General features: G+C 40.6%; 1 protein-coding gene across 4 annotated transcripts; it reads left to right on the top strand.

Moving 5' to 3' along the window:
- The first annotated feature begins 692 nt into the window (after positions 1-692).
- Positions 693-11,000, top strand: SQOR (sulfide quinone oxidoreductase). 4 transcript variants are annotated; one of them, XM_077185769.1, is made up of 10 exons: positions 693-1,382; positions 3,804-4,046; positions 4,392-4,562; positions 5,042-5,095; positions 6,610-6,804; positions 7,673-7,882; positions 8,345-8,528; positions 9,336-9,403; positions 10,235-10,413; positions 10,616-11,000. In XM_077185769.1, the coding sequence occupies exons 2-10, from the start codon at positions 3,822-3,824 to the stop codon at positions 10,671-10,673; spliced, it is 1,344 nt and encodes a 447-aa protein (XP_077041884.1). In that variant the 5' UTR covers positions 693-1,382; positions 3,804-3,821; the 3' UTR covers positions 10,674-11,000. The 4 variants fall into 4 exon arrangements, with proteins under 4 accessions (XP_077041884.1, XP_077041886.1, XP_077041887.1 ...); XM_077185770.1 differs by lacking the exon at positions 693-1,382 and adding an exon at positions 1,390-2,522; XM_077185771.1 differs by lacking the exon at positions 9,336-9,403 and having other exon boundaries at positions 8,345-8,524.
- The last annotated feature ends 205 nt before the right edge of the window (positions 11,001-11,205 follow it).

The following is an 11,205-nucleotide window of genomic DNA, read 5'->3' as shown; positions in this document are numbered from 1 at the left end:
AAATATATAGGAATGTATCACAGGGGCACAGTTCATTTTACTTTTCCTTCTGTTTTAGATGACTCACACAGTGTGCACCTGCCTGGACTTTCTGTACTGTCATTTTCTGAACTCCTAATTTCCTGTTCTTAATATTTGTTACCTTCTTCTGTGAAAGACGTACTCTAACAAGTTCCCAGGCATCATGCAAGGTAAACTGGGATAATGTTTTGGGGCAAGGAGAACAAATTACTTAAAGCAGTCTGAAGGGACACTGAAATGCTTTTAGTGAAGCAGTATTAGATTAAAACTTTCCCCAGGTATTTTTCCCTGAAGTTGACTCATGGCCATTAATTGCCAGTGGATTGTTGGCCTCTGCTGTGGTTTGTATGTATTTCTAAGAGAAATGTAAAGTATTTCCACAGTCCATTTTTTGGAGCAGAATGTACATAACTAAATGTTGTCTAAGTATTTTATTTTGTGATGTAATTTCCCAATCAGATTCTGGGAATTAAAATCGTTCTCATTAAACTATTACATGAAACTGGATGCCTCGGTATCCAAATCAGGATTGAATTCCTTTGATATTTCTTGATTTGTATGCCCTCACAGAATCCAGTTTACTATATCAAGTCCTATTCTCTCTCTCTGTCAAGAACTGTGTGTTTTTTTCAAAGAACTGTGGTTTTGTGGGATTTTGTTTTGTTTCAAAAAAATCATGGTTACTTTAATTAAAACTAGAGAATTCTAAGAAATTGATACTTTTGAAATTTGGCACATTTCAGAGTTTTGAATAATTTCCAATCAAAGGGGTAAAAGCGGACAGTGCTTACTTGAGGAATCACATGCACGTACATAAAAATGAGATTGATTAACTTTTCCCATAAAAGCATGATAAGATCTGGGTTTTCTATGAATAAGGACCTAATTTTATTAAATGACCTTTCTGTAATAAAGGAGGAAAATTAATAAAAATGTATAGGATGAAGTTTGTTCCATTTACATAACTTCTATTAATGTGTTCTTAAATTACTTCAGTGAAAATTATAATTCATTATAGTTTGTTCTACATCTATAGGATGTTCTACCAAATACTCTTGTAAGTCTTAATGCATAAAAGTAAATGCTCTATTGGATGAAATTAACAATACTGACATCTAAAAATACATGCTTGCATCATCATGCACAGCTTGAGGGAGCAGTTCTGTTGCTGTGTACACTTAGTCGTGCTTGATTTTATAAAAAGTTCCTTATGGAGTAGATAAATGTGGTAGTCCAGGGTTAGGGTTAGGCAGTGTGTGCCCAGCCCTCACAGCAGCTCCCACCCTCTCATCCTGCCTGGACTTTGGAAAGGTTAAGGCAGTGCTTGCTCCCTACGGCTGCTGGATGCCTCTGTGCTGCAGGTGAGGAGTTTCTTCATGTTTGGTTTGTGAGTTTCTGAATTATGGAATTCATTTGAGTAATTTTTTTAATTAAAACTGCAGGCTATATCTGTAAGCAGTCTATGGGGAAATATGCATGGGAGCTTAAAGAAAATACTGCAATGTTTAAAGGCAGTCTTAAAAATACATGTTTAAAAAAACAGGCCAACAATTTTCTCATGCACAGAGATGAGGATCAACCTTTTAGAACAAAAAATGTGAAAAAAGGCTGCACTCTGATTATACAAAGGCAACTGGACAGGAAGTTGAGAAAGTCATAAAAACTATAAAAATGGGCAGTTTGGGTGTTTTAAAGGATGTAACGATAAACCTTGGGGCCTTTTTCTCTTTAGAGAAGTCTCTTTTATTAACAATAAGTCTGATCTCTATGACACACTCTAAAAAATATGTGTCTTTTTTCAGTACATTTTCTGTCCAGTGAAACCCAGGAACTCTGGGTGTTCAGCAGCTTTGAAAAGAGAGCCTTTGCCTATCACTGGGGGATGCACTCCATCAGAGCTCATTTATTATTTATTGATCTGATCTAGTAAGTGTTTTGGTGGTATTAAGCTTAATAATTTTGCTGTTTTTCTGTCTATGGAAAAGGGCTCCTAGATTATAGTTTAGGGCTGGTGCTCACAGGTAACTGGAGAAAGTTCAGATACTGAAGTATCCGTGCTCCCTCCATGGCAGGTACTGTATTAGTGGTGATTCTGCCGTTGGTAACGGCGATGTGCGTGACCCGTGCCGTGTGTGTCCAGGTGGGACTGGGCTGCTGCCTGGGATGGAGGCCAATGCCCAATGCACGGCTGGGTTACCGGGGATTGGCAGGGGGCCAGGTTTAGGACTGGAGTTTCAAAACTTTGGGAAGCAAGGGGGTGGAGCTGTGGGTGCCACCGGTACCTGCCCGGAGGGGAGCGCTCGGTTCAGGCCCTCGCGGGGGCTCCGCGACCACCGCCGGCTGCGCCACCCGGCTCTGCCCTTCCCGACCGGACCGCGGCCTTTGCCCGCGGCTGGGCAGCACCCGGAGCCCCGAGCTCCGCCCCGCCGCTCCCGGCACCGGCGCCGATCTCACACGGCCGACGGCGCGGTCCGTGCCCGCCCTGCTCGGCGCAAGGAGCGGTGAGTGCGGAGCGGGGAGCGGGCCCGGGGGTCCGGGCCGCCGTGAGGTAGCGCGGGTGTCCGCTGGGGCCGAGCCGGGAGGCGGCGGGGGCCGTGCCGGTGGGCAGCCTGCGGGGAGCCTGAGGGCCGCAGCGGCCTCGCCCAGCGCGGAGCGGGTCGTGCCCCGGCCCCGGGGTCAGGGCCCTGCTCCCCCCGCCGGGCCGGGTGCCTCGGCCTCGGGGCCGCGGAGCAGCAGCGGCCGCTGTGACCGGAGCTGAGGGGCTCGCAGGTCTGGAGCCGGCCGGGGGCTGCCCGCCGAGCTCGCACGCGTGCATGGGTGGAGTACTTCACTGCTGATCTGGACTAGCTGGTAAAGAATAGTTGCAATGATCTGTACTTCTTGCCAGTCGAACTTGTCTAACTCTCTTTGTTCCAACTTCCTTCAATAAACTGGTCCGATAAAGCAGGCAGTCTGAGGAGCTTAGCATACGGGAGGTGCCCTGGAGAGGAAGAAATTGCAGTTGTACTGAGCAAGAACTCGGCAAGAACTGCCGTGCTTGGGTTACGTGTTTGTTCTAGGCTCTAGTTGAGATACTGAGGTACTGAGCTCTCCTGCTCAGTCTTAACTATGATTTCTTTAAAGTGCCTTTTCTTCAGTATTAAACAGACTTATTCTAAAAACATGCAAACAAATAGCCTTAGAGTGAAAGGGAAAAGAGATCTATAAATGGAAGTGCACATTTTTAAATAGCTGCCTGCACAGATGATAAACAGCCTTCTGAAGTTAAACTAACTTCCCGTGGATTTGGGTGTTTTGTTCTGAATGGGGAGGGGATGAGAAAAAAATGTTTTGCATCTGCAAAACAAAATTATTAGCATTGGTTTTACGGTGGATGCCTCTGGGATTTTTCCTTCTCTGTCCTAAATTGTAACTGTAAGGATTAATAATGGGGCCTAGATTATAAAGAATTATAAAGAACTCATGATACAGAGACATGAGGGATGTCAAGATAGCACATAAAGGTGCAGAATGAGTTGCTGAACTACATCTGGTGTAGTGGAGAATTTTTGAAGCTGACATTAGCAGATTTTCTTGAAAATATTTGAGGTTTCAGGTGTAATTTTGAAATTCCGCTTGGTAAGTAACATAAATGAGTAAATAAATGAAAAAGCTGTAATTCTTGCCTGATGACTTGAGGAATTTATTATTGTAATTTTTGCCTTCAAAACTAACCCAGACATTTAAATAGATATAAATTCTGCCTCCTCTAATTGTTACTGGTGCCTTTCCTTATCTCCTAGCTTCCCACTTAATGAAAGATGTCAGCAGTTGGAGCAGTGTTTTCCTGCTCCTGTCTCCGTTCTAGTGTGTGGCTGCTGAAACCAGGAATGCAGATGAGCTCCTTACACACAGCAGCCAGGTGTGCTGTCAGGGATTATTATGAAGTACTTGTGTTGGGTGGAGGCGCTGGTGGAATCTCCATGAGTGCTCGGATGAAGAGGAGAGTGGGGGCAGAAAATGTGGCTGTTGTTGAGCCAAATAAGGTGAGTGTCCCTCTGCTGTAAAGCACTGTCAAGGATAAGCATTTTACATGTGACCAGATGGGTCTGATTCTCATCCCTCTGCAGCCCCACATGTTTTTAGCTGTGGAAAGTAAGCCAACTAATCATCTTTCAAAAGATTTTATGTGACACTTTCTTTTTCGTGAGATTTGTACATCCCTGCAGCTTTGTCATGGAAAAATCTTGGTTGCTTATACAGCTGTTTATACAGCTTCTTTTGTTAAGAATAGTACAATGTTTAGAGCACATTGCTCGGAGCATTTGGAGTGATGTGCCTTTAAGTCCCTTTAAACAGTTTTGAAATGTCCATTTGAACTTTTATTTCAGACTCATTACTATCAGCCCCTGTGGACCCTGGTTGGTGGTGGTGCAAAGCAGCTGGCAGCTTCTGCACGTCCCATGAAAAGTGTAATGCCTTCAGGTGTTGAGTGGATCAGATCTCAAGTTACAGCATTGGAGCCAGATAAGAACTATGTCTGGCTGGAGAATGACATCAGGGTAATAATTGAAAAAAAAAAGTTTTTTTATTTTATGTCATGAGTTCTGTCCCTTTTCTGCAGATTCCCTTAGAACTGCCTAATGAGCAAGGCCTCCAGCTTCTAGGAGGCTGGGAAATTCCAATTAGTCTTATATACTTGATCCTAAAATCTTTTTCTAATAAAAACTGTGGTAGATAACTAGGTTAGAATAACATCAACTTAAAATACTACTATCATAAGCCTTTGCCCTGTTTATGGTGAACTGAAGAGAGAGAATATTTTTGCTCCAGATACCTGGGTCTGTGTATAACAGAGGCTGTGTGTGTAACTCATAATGCAGTTAGCATTTTAACTAGAATTTTTAGAGCTTAATTTATGCTACTGATGCTCCCTGTATCTCCTTCCTTGTGACTCTGTTGCTGTCAGGTAACTGAAATTTACTTTGATGTAATGCTTTGGTTTCTTTGTCTAAAATTATTTTTATTCCTTACACAACAGGTATCTTACAAGTATCTGATAATTGCTCTTGGAATTAGTCTGCATTATGAAAAGGTATTTGTTTTACAGTAATCATATATTTACTAATTTTAATAGCATCACGTACATTCAGAAAAGCAAATGGCTTTTCAGAACTGTTTATACTGCAAGGTATTGAACACTATGAATTAAAGAACTAGAAGGCAGACTAATGACTTTACTCCTACCACAGATCTCTGTGTAATAACCCAAATTACCCTTGGGAAAGCCTTTTATGACAACTTTGTTGCATCTCTATGGCAATATCAGTAGATGGGGCAGCAAGTTAAGTCCAGAGCTTTAAGGCATCTGTAATAATGAGATAATAAGGTATGCTGACTGGAGTCTGAGGCATCTCTAATGTACACAGGATGAGGTAAACAGAGCAGTCAGTAAACTCTGACCTGCAGAATTAATTTGAGCTACCCTCACCTTTCTTAAAGGATGCACTTCTACAGGAGCCAGCTGAGTTACCAGGCTTGAGTTTAAATAGGCCCTGGGGCCCTTCCCCTGTGAAATGTTTCCTGTACACTGCACACAGTGACACTCTGAGGAAAATGTTGGTGCAAGAATGACCACAGTGATATGTAGGAGGAGGAAAACACAAAAGCAAGATGTCTGAGCAATTTGACTCTTGTGGTTTTACCCTGACCTGAATATGATGTAGTACCTGACAGTATATTTAAGTTTCTGTTTGAAAAGCTTTCAAGATATATGTCAAGCAAGAGCTGGTCTCAGTTAGCTACAGTCACAAATAAGCTCTGGTGTTTAGGTCAGTAGAATGAGGAGTTGCAGCATGTTCAGTGACTCTCCTCTCAGTCTTCATATCTATTGCTTCAATACAAGCTGATAAAAATAAATTCAGTGTTCACTAGTAGAAGCCATGTAACACAGTTAATCACACTCTGTAATGAAAACTCAGAGTAACTTTAAAACAAAAGTGGACACTTGAAAAAGGGGGATGGTTTCTCTTCACCAGCAGTGTATTCTGGTGCAGACTGGAACGTCCCAAACACATGGCAGTGCATGTAACATGACTCTATATTCTCACAGAATTCCTGCAATCCATTATTTTAAAATGGGTACCACTTCCTTTCTCACAATCAGATGCTCGGGTCATAGTAGGAGTATTAGGGAAGTAATTACTGGATGTAGATTAGTAAAAACAAAATGATCCTAGGCAAATCTGCAACTGACTACAGAAGAGTTTAATTCACCTAATAAATTTTCATAATGCTTTTTTTTTTTTACATGATTTTTACTTGTGATGATGTTTATGTATTGTTACTCTGAATTTCAGTCTAAAAAACTTGGGACTGGGTCTGCTCTGAAGACTTATGCTCAGATGTTGCAGACCAATTTCACTAAACGTACATCTACAAAATCATATACTAAATTCTATTTTAAAAATACCAAGTAGCAAGTAAATATGGACTTTCTTATTGATAGAAACTTCTTATGTAGTGATTTCTCAGGCTGTATTTAATACTTGTCAATGTTGACAAAACTTTTGCCATCTGTACTTGAAACCCTAATTTCTCTTTTCCTAGATCAAAGGCTTGCCTGAAGGTTTTAATCACCCTAAAATAGGTTCCAATTATTCAGCCCAGACAGTAGAGAAAACATGGAGAGCTTTACAAGATTTTAAGGAAGGAAATGCTATCTTCACTTTTCCAAATACTCCAGTGAAGTGTGCAGGGGCTCCTCAGAAGATTATGTATTTAACAGATGCATACTTGAGAAAAGTAAGTCTTTTACCCTCTCTGCCAGTGCTTTTCCTCACAGTTGGAAGGAAGGCTTGTTCTAAGGGTTTCATATTATCTTTAAAACAAATATAAAAGACATGAGAGTGCTGTGACTCAGGATTATTAAAGTGACTGAGTTGCTTTTTCATTTTTAATGTATAAGGAATGTATGTAAATATTTAGCATATATTTAATGTCAGAGAAACTTGTAGAATTCAGAAATTCAGTTCAGAATTTCATACTGAAATAATGGCTTGCCCTGCTTCTGGTGAGCTGCAGATACAACTGTTCTCAGCCTAATTTATTACTATAAATGGTGCACCAAAATAACGCTGGCTGGAATTACATCATTCTTGTTACTTTAAGTACTTCATACCTGTTGCCATTTGTCTACTAGTCTGAAAAGTGGCTATGCTTGCTCCTTGGGGTGCATTGTCTCAGCATCAGGAGGAGTCTTAGCCAGGCAAGCTTAGTGGAAGCAAAAGACAACTACAGGTGGAAGCATCAGGCTTCATATGTGTTTAAGTTTCATGAGCTGCCTGCTGGGTGAGTACCTGAATTATGCACAGAAGTGAAGATTTTTGAAAGCTTTTTAACACTAAACTGCTTCAAGAATTTGACCTGCATACAGCAGTTCCTCAGTGCTTTGCAGCCACCTCTTCTCAAGAGTTGTGTGTGTGAGGTATCTTCAGTGTCTCACGCTGAAAGGGTCTACCTTCTAACATGCTGTGAAATATTAATTAAACATTCATTAATAATTGAACTGCATGAATAGTTCTATCAGTTCTTCAGTAGTGCAGCACAGTTCTTTTGTCTCTTCTTATCACAGTTTCTTAATAGAAAAGGCTAATTGGATCTCCTCCTGCAGACAGGAAAACGTTCCAAAGCAAACATCATATTCAACACCTCACTTGGTGTGATTTTTGGTGTTAAGAAATATGCTGATGCATTGCTTGAAATAATAAAGGACAAGAACATTGTTGTTAACTACAAGCGCAACCTCATAGAAGTTCGAGCAGACAAGCAAGAAGCTGTGTTTGAAAACTTGGACAAACCTGGAGAGACTGAAGTTTATCAGGTCAGGAGCTTTCAGACCCCTCATTTGGTTCTATTTCTTTTCCTTGTGTACTGCAAAGTAACTTTTACATTGTTATAACACGGTCTGCCTCATTGTGCATTGCTGTTTCCCCCCGAGAGTACTATCTCTAACTTTAGCAGAACATTAAAAATTTTGAAACCAAGGTGGAGAGAAGAAAAAATGTCTCATAAATAATGCCTGGAGTCCTGTATGCCATGGGAATGTCTCAGGTGTGTATGGAGGAAGGCAAATTTCTTCCAAATGGAGTTCCTTGATAAGATTCATGTTAATTAAAGGATGCACTTGAAATTTGAGAGCAGATTTTCATTCTATATACTTGTGTTTAAAAACCCAAAACAGACACAAACCCAAGAAACCCTCTCTCCACACTGTGTTTATTTATACCAACAGGTAGAGTTTGTTCTGATGAACTAACCATTGAGTGTCTTTCTTTCTGTTCAGTATGAAATGCTTCATGTCACACCCCCAATGGGGCCACCTGCTGTACTCATCAACAGTCCTGTCTCAGATGCAAGTGGCTGGGTGGATGTAGATAAGGAGACTCTACAACATAAAAAGTATCCTAATGTCTTTGGTATTGGAGACTGCACCAACCTTCCAACATCAAAAACTGCTGCAGCTGTAGGTAAAGTTGCATGTGTAGGTTTGTGTGTGTAAATGACAAGAGTGGAGTCAGTAAGCTTTTTTTTAGTTTGTTACTCCTGAGGTCATGACTTCAATTTTGGCCCAGAGTCTCCTGGGCCAACTAGCTACCTACAGACCATGTTGATGCCACTAACCCAACAATTCTCTTGTTCTAGATGCCTCACAGACTAACTAATTCTATTTTTTTGTGTTCATAGAATGTAATATAATGAATGAAATGTTCTTGTATTCCATCACCATTCAGTAATGAACCTTTCTGCTTTATCTTAGCTCCTCATGCATGTGTCACCTAACTGATAGTCACTATCAAAAAATCACATGTTCTGGCCTTGTAGCCACAGGTTCCACACTTAAAACACTTTAAGTGTATGGTCTCACAACTAATAAAAGGCAAATAAGAGTAGAAAAAACCCCAGGCTATACAGTATGTTATTGATGTAATGAAAGGGTGGAGTACTTAACTTCAGTAAATGAGTCCACAGTTGCAGCACTCAAAATGAAACACTACGTCAGTGTGCCAGAATGTCAGTGTTTGATAAGACTCAGCAAGTATAATTTATCATAGGAGAATGGGCATAGGCTAAAAATATCAGGTCAAGTTTCATTAAACTTTAACATATTCGAAACAGGGAGGACAAAGCATTAGTCTTTTTTTTTTTAATCTGGGTCAGTAAACTTACATGTAAGTTCAATTGCAGCTGAATTGTCCAACAAAATGCCTGGGTACTACTGTTTGCTTTAGTAATGACAAACAGTCTTAGTACATTTCTATTTCTTTTTTATTTAGCTGCACAGTCTGGAGTCCTTGATAAAACCATTTCTCTGGTAATGAAGAACAAGTTGCCAGTTAAAAAGGTACTTACAGTTCTTGTCTTAGGGAGAAATTCTCTTGAATGTTTTCTCCCTTCTTATGCAGGAAGTCTTGAAAGCAGCTGAGTGTGTGAACCAGAAGGTAGGAAAGGCTTTGCCTCTGCAGTTGTGGTGCTAAATGGTTATTTGCTGCATGTCAGAGTAGTAATGGAATTGCACAGTACATGATACTGCCATTGAAAGGTATTACCTCTTTGAAGCCCTGACTTCTGAGTTGACAGAAGGTTAGAGCCTGATTAGTCAGGGTTTTCATCAGTGCAAGTGATTTACTTACACTGTTAAGGTAATACCTGCTCCAGAAAAACTCTTGCAAACTTGCTTCTCCCATGTAGGATATGATCTTTTAAGGAGGTAAACTGAAGCTTCTGTACTACAGCTGTTAGGCCTAAATTATGTTCAAATTTGTCCTTGAGCCTTTACTTTTATTTTACACATGGCTTCCTTGGGAGCACTAACCTGAATATCCTGCAATTCTCTGGAAGTTCTCATTGAAATTCCTGTTGCCTTGTTGAAACACCAGCTCTCATCCACATCTGCTGGTCACCAGTTCCACTGGTTACAATGACCAGCCATTAATGATATTATGCCCTATTTTGTTCTAGGTTAGGTCTAATTTAAGCAATGTTAAATAGATCTGCATTTGAAAGAGTGGCTTAGTATTAGGGTTAATAAACCAAAACTGGCTTAGCAGCAGTTTCACTGATATTTACACTGGAAATACAGAAACCTCCTTGAAAGTTATTTTGAAATGTGAATGTTAACCATGGCCTTTAGGCTTTGGTCAGAATAATGAGAAGTGGGTATATTTCATTGCAGTATGATGGATACACATCCTGCCCACTAGTGACAGCCTACAACAAGGTGATTCTGGCTGAGTTTGACTACAATGCTCAGCCTTTGGAGACCTTTCCCATTGACCAGAGTAAGGAGAGAAGAACCATGTACCACATGAAAGCTGATATGATGCCTCTGCTCTATTGGAATGCACTACTTAAGTAAGTATTGAAGAAAAACAATCAGGTAGAGACACCTGTTCTGGTTTAGTTCCTTGCTAGAGTACAAGCAGAGTACATCCTCAGTTGTGATCAGAGCAACACTCTAATGCTCATCTCTTCACAGTAGAGTATCTTATAAGAAAAAAGACCTTTCCCCAGGCCCTACTTTGACAGTATGTGAAAGAACTTTCTCTGTTTCCAGGGGATACTGGGGAGGACCAGCTCCCATCAGGAAGCTGATGCATCTGAGCTTGAAGTAACTGCTGTTCTTCAAGCAGTCCTCAAGTCTTCAAGTTCTCAGCATTGGTTAAAACCTTCCAAAGAAGTGGACTGGTTTCACACTGGATCACTATATATCTTCCCTCTTGGAATACCTGGCAGACATTTAAATTTGTTTTTTTTAAATCAGGCTTTGGTCATTAATTTACATTTCCTTCTGCTATGGATTAAAGCCTTTTTAGTGCTCTTCCCATGCTCTTTTATGTAAATTGACGCCTTAAACTACTTCTGTATTTGCACAGGAATCTGACCTTGCCTTACCCTACTGATTACTACAGGAATTGCTAGAATAAATACTTTCAAAGCAATTCTGTATGCAAAGTTTTCTTCCTGAACCTAAACTGATTTGTCTGCATCCAAAATCAATGCATGCACTGGATTGAACAGTTATTCAACACTAGTAAAATGGCCTGAAAGTCTCCAGTTCTCTTATTTGTGAAGAACATCAATCCTAATCTCGAAGCATACCTGCTGCCTAATTCTTAGAGGAATGCATGCAGAGTTTTGAAAGCA

Source organism: Agelaius phoeniceus, chromosome 13 (assembly GCF_051311805.1).
Source record: "Agelaius phoeniceus isolate bAgePho1 chromosome 13, bAgePho1.hap1, whole genome shotgun sequence".
Taxonomy (NCBI): Eukaryota; Metazoa; Chordata; class Aves; order Passeriformes; family Icteridae; genus Agelaius; species Agelaius phoeniceus.
This window is presented reverse-complemented; position numbering and strand designations above follow the sequence as displayed.

Bases quoted from the DNA above. Each gene is read 5' to 3' on its own strand.
- SQOR (XM_077185769.1), top strand. From the start codon at position 3,822: ATGTCAGCAGTTGGAGCAGTGTTTTCCTGCTCCTGTCTCCGTTCTAGT. The intron at 7,883-8,344 runs GTCAGGAGCTTT...CTTTCTGTTCAG, and splicing joins GAGAGACTGAAGTTTATCAG to TATGAAATGCTTCATGTCAC. The intron at 10,414-10,615 runs GTAAGTATTGAA...CTCTGTTTCCAG, and splicing joins TATTGGAATGCACTACTTAA to GGGATACTGGGGAGGACCAG.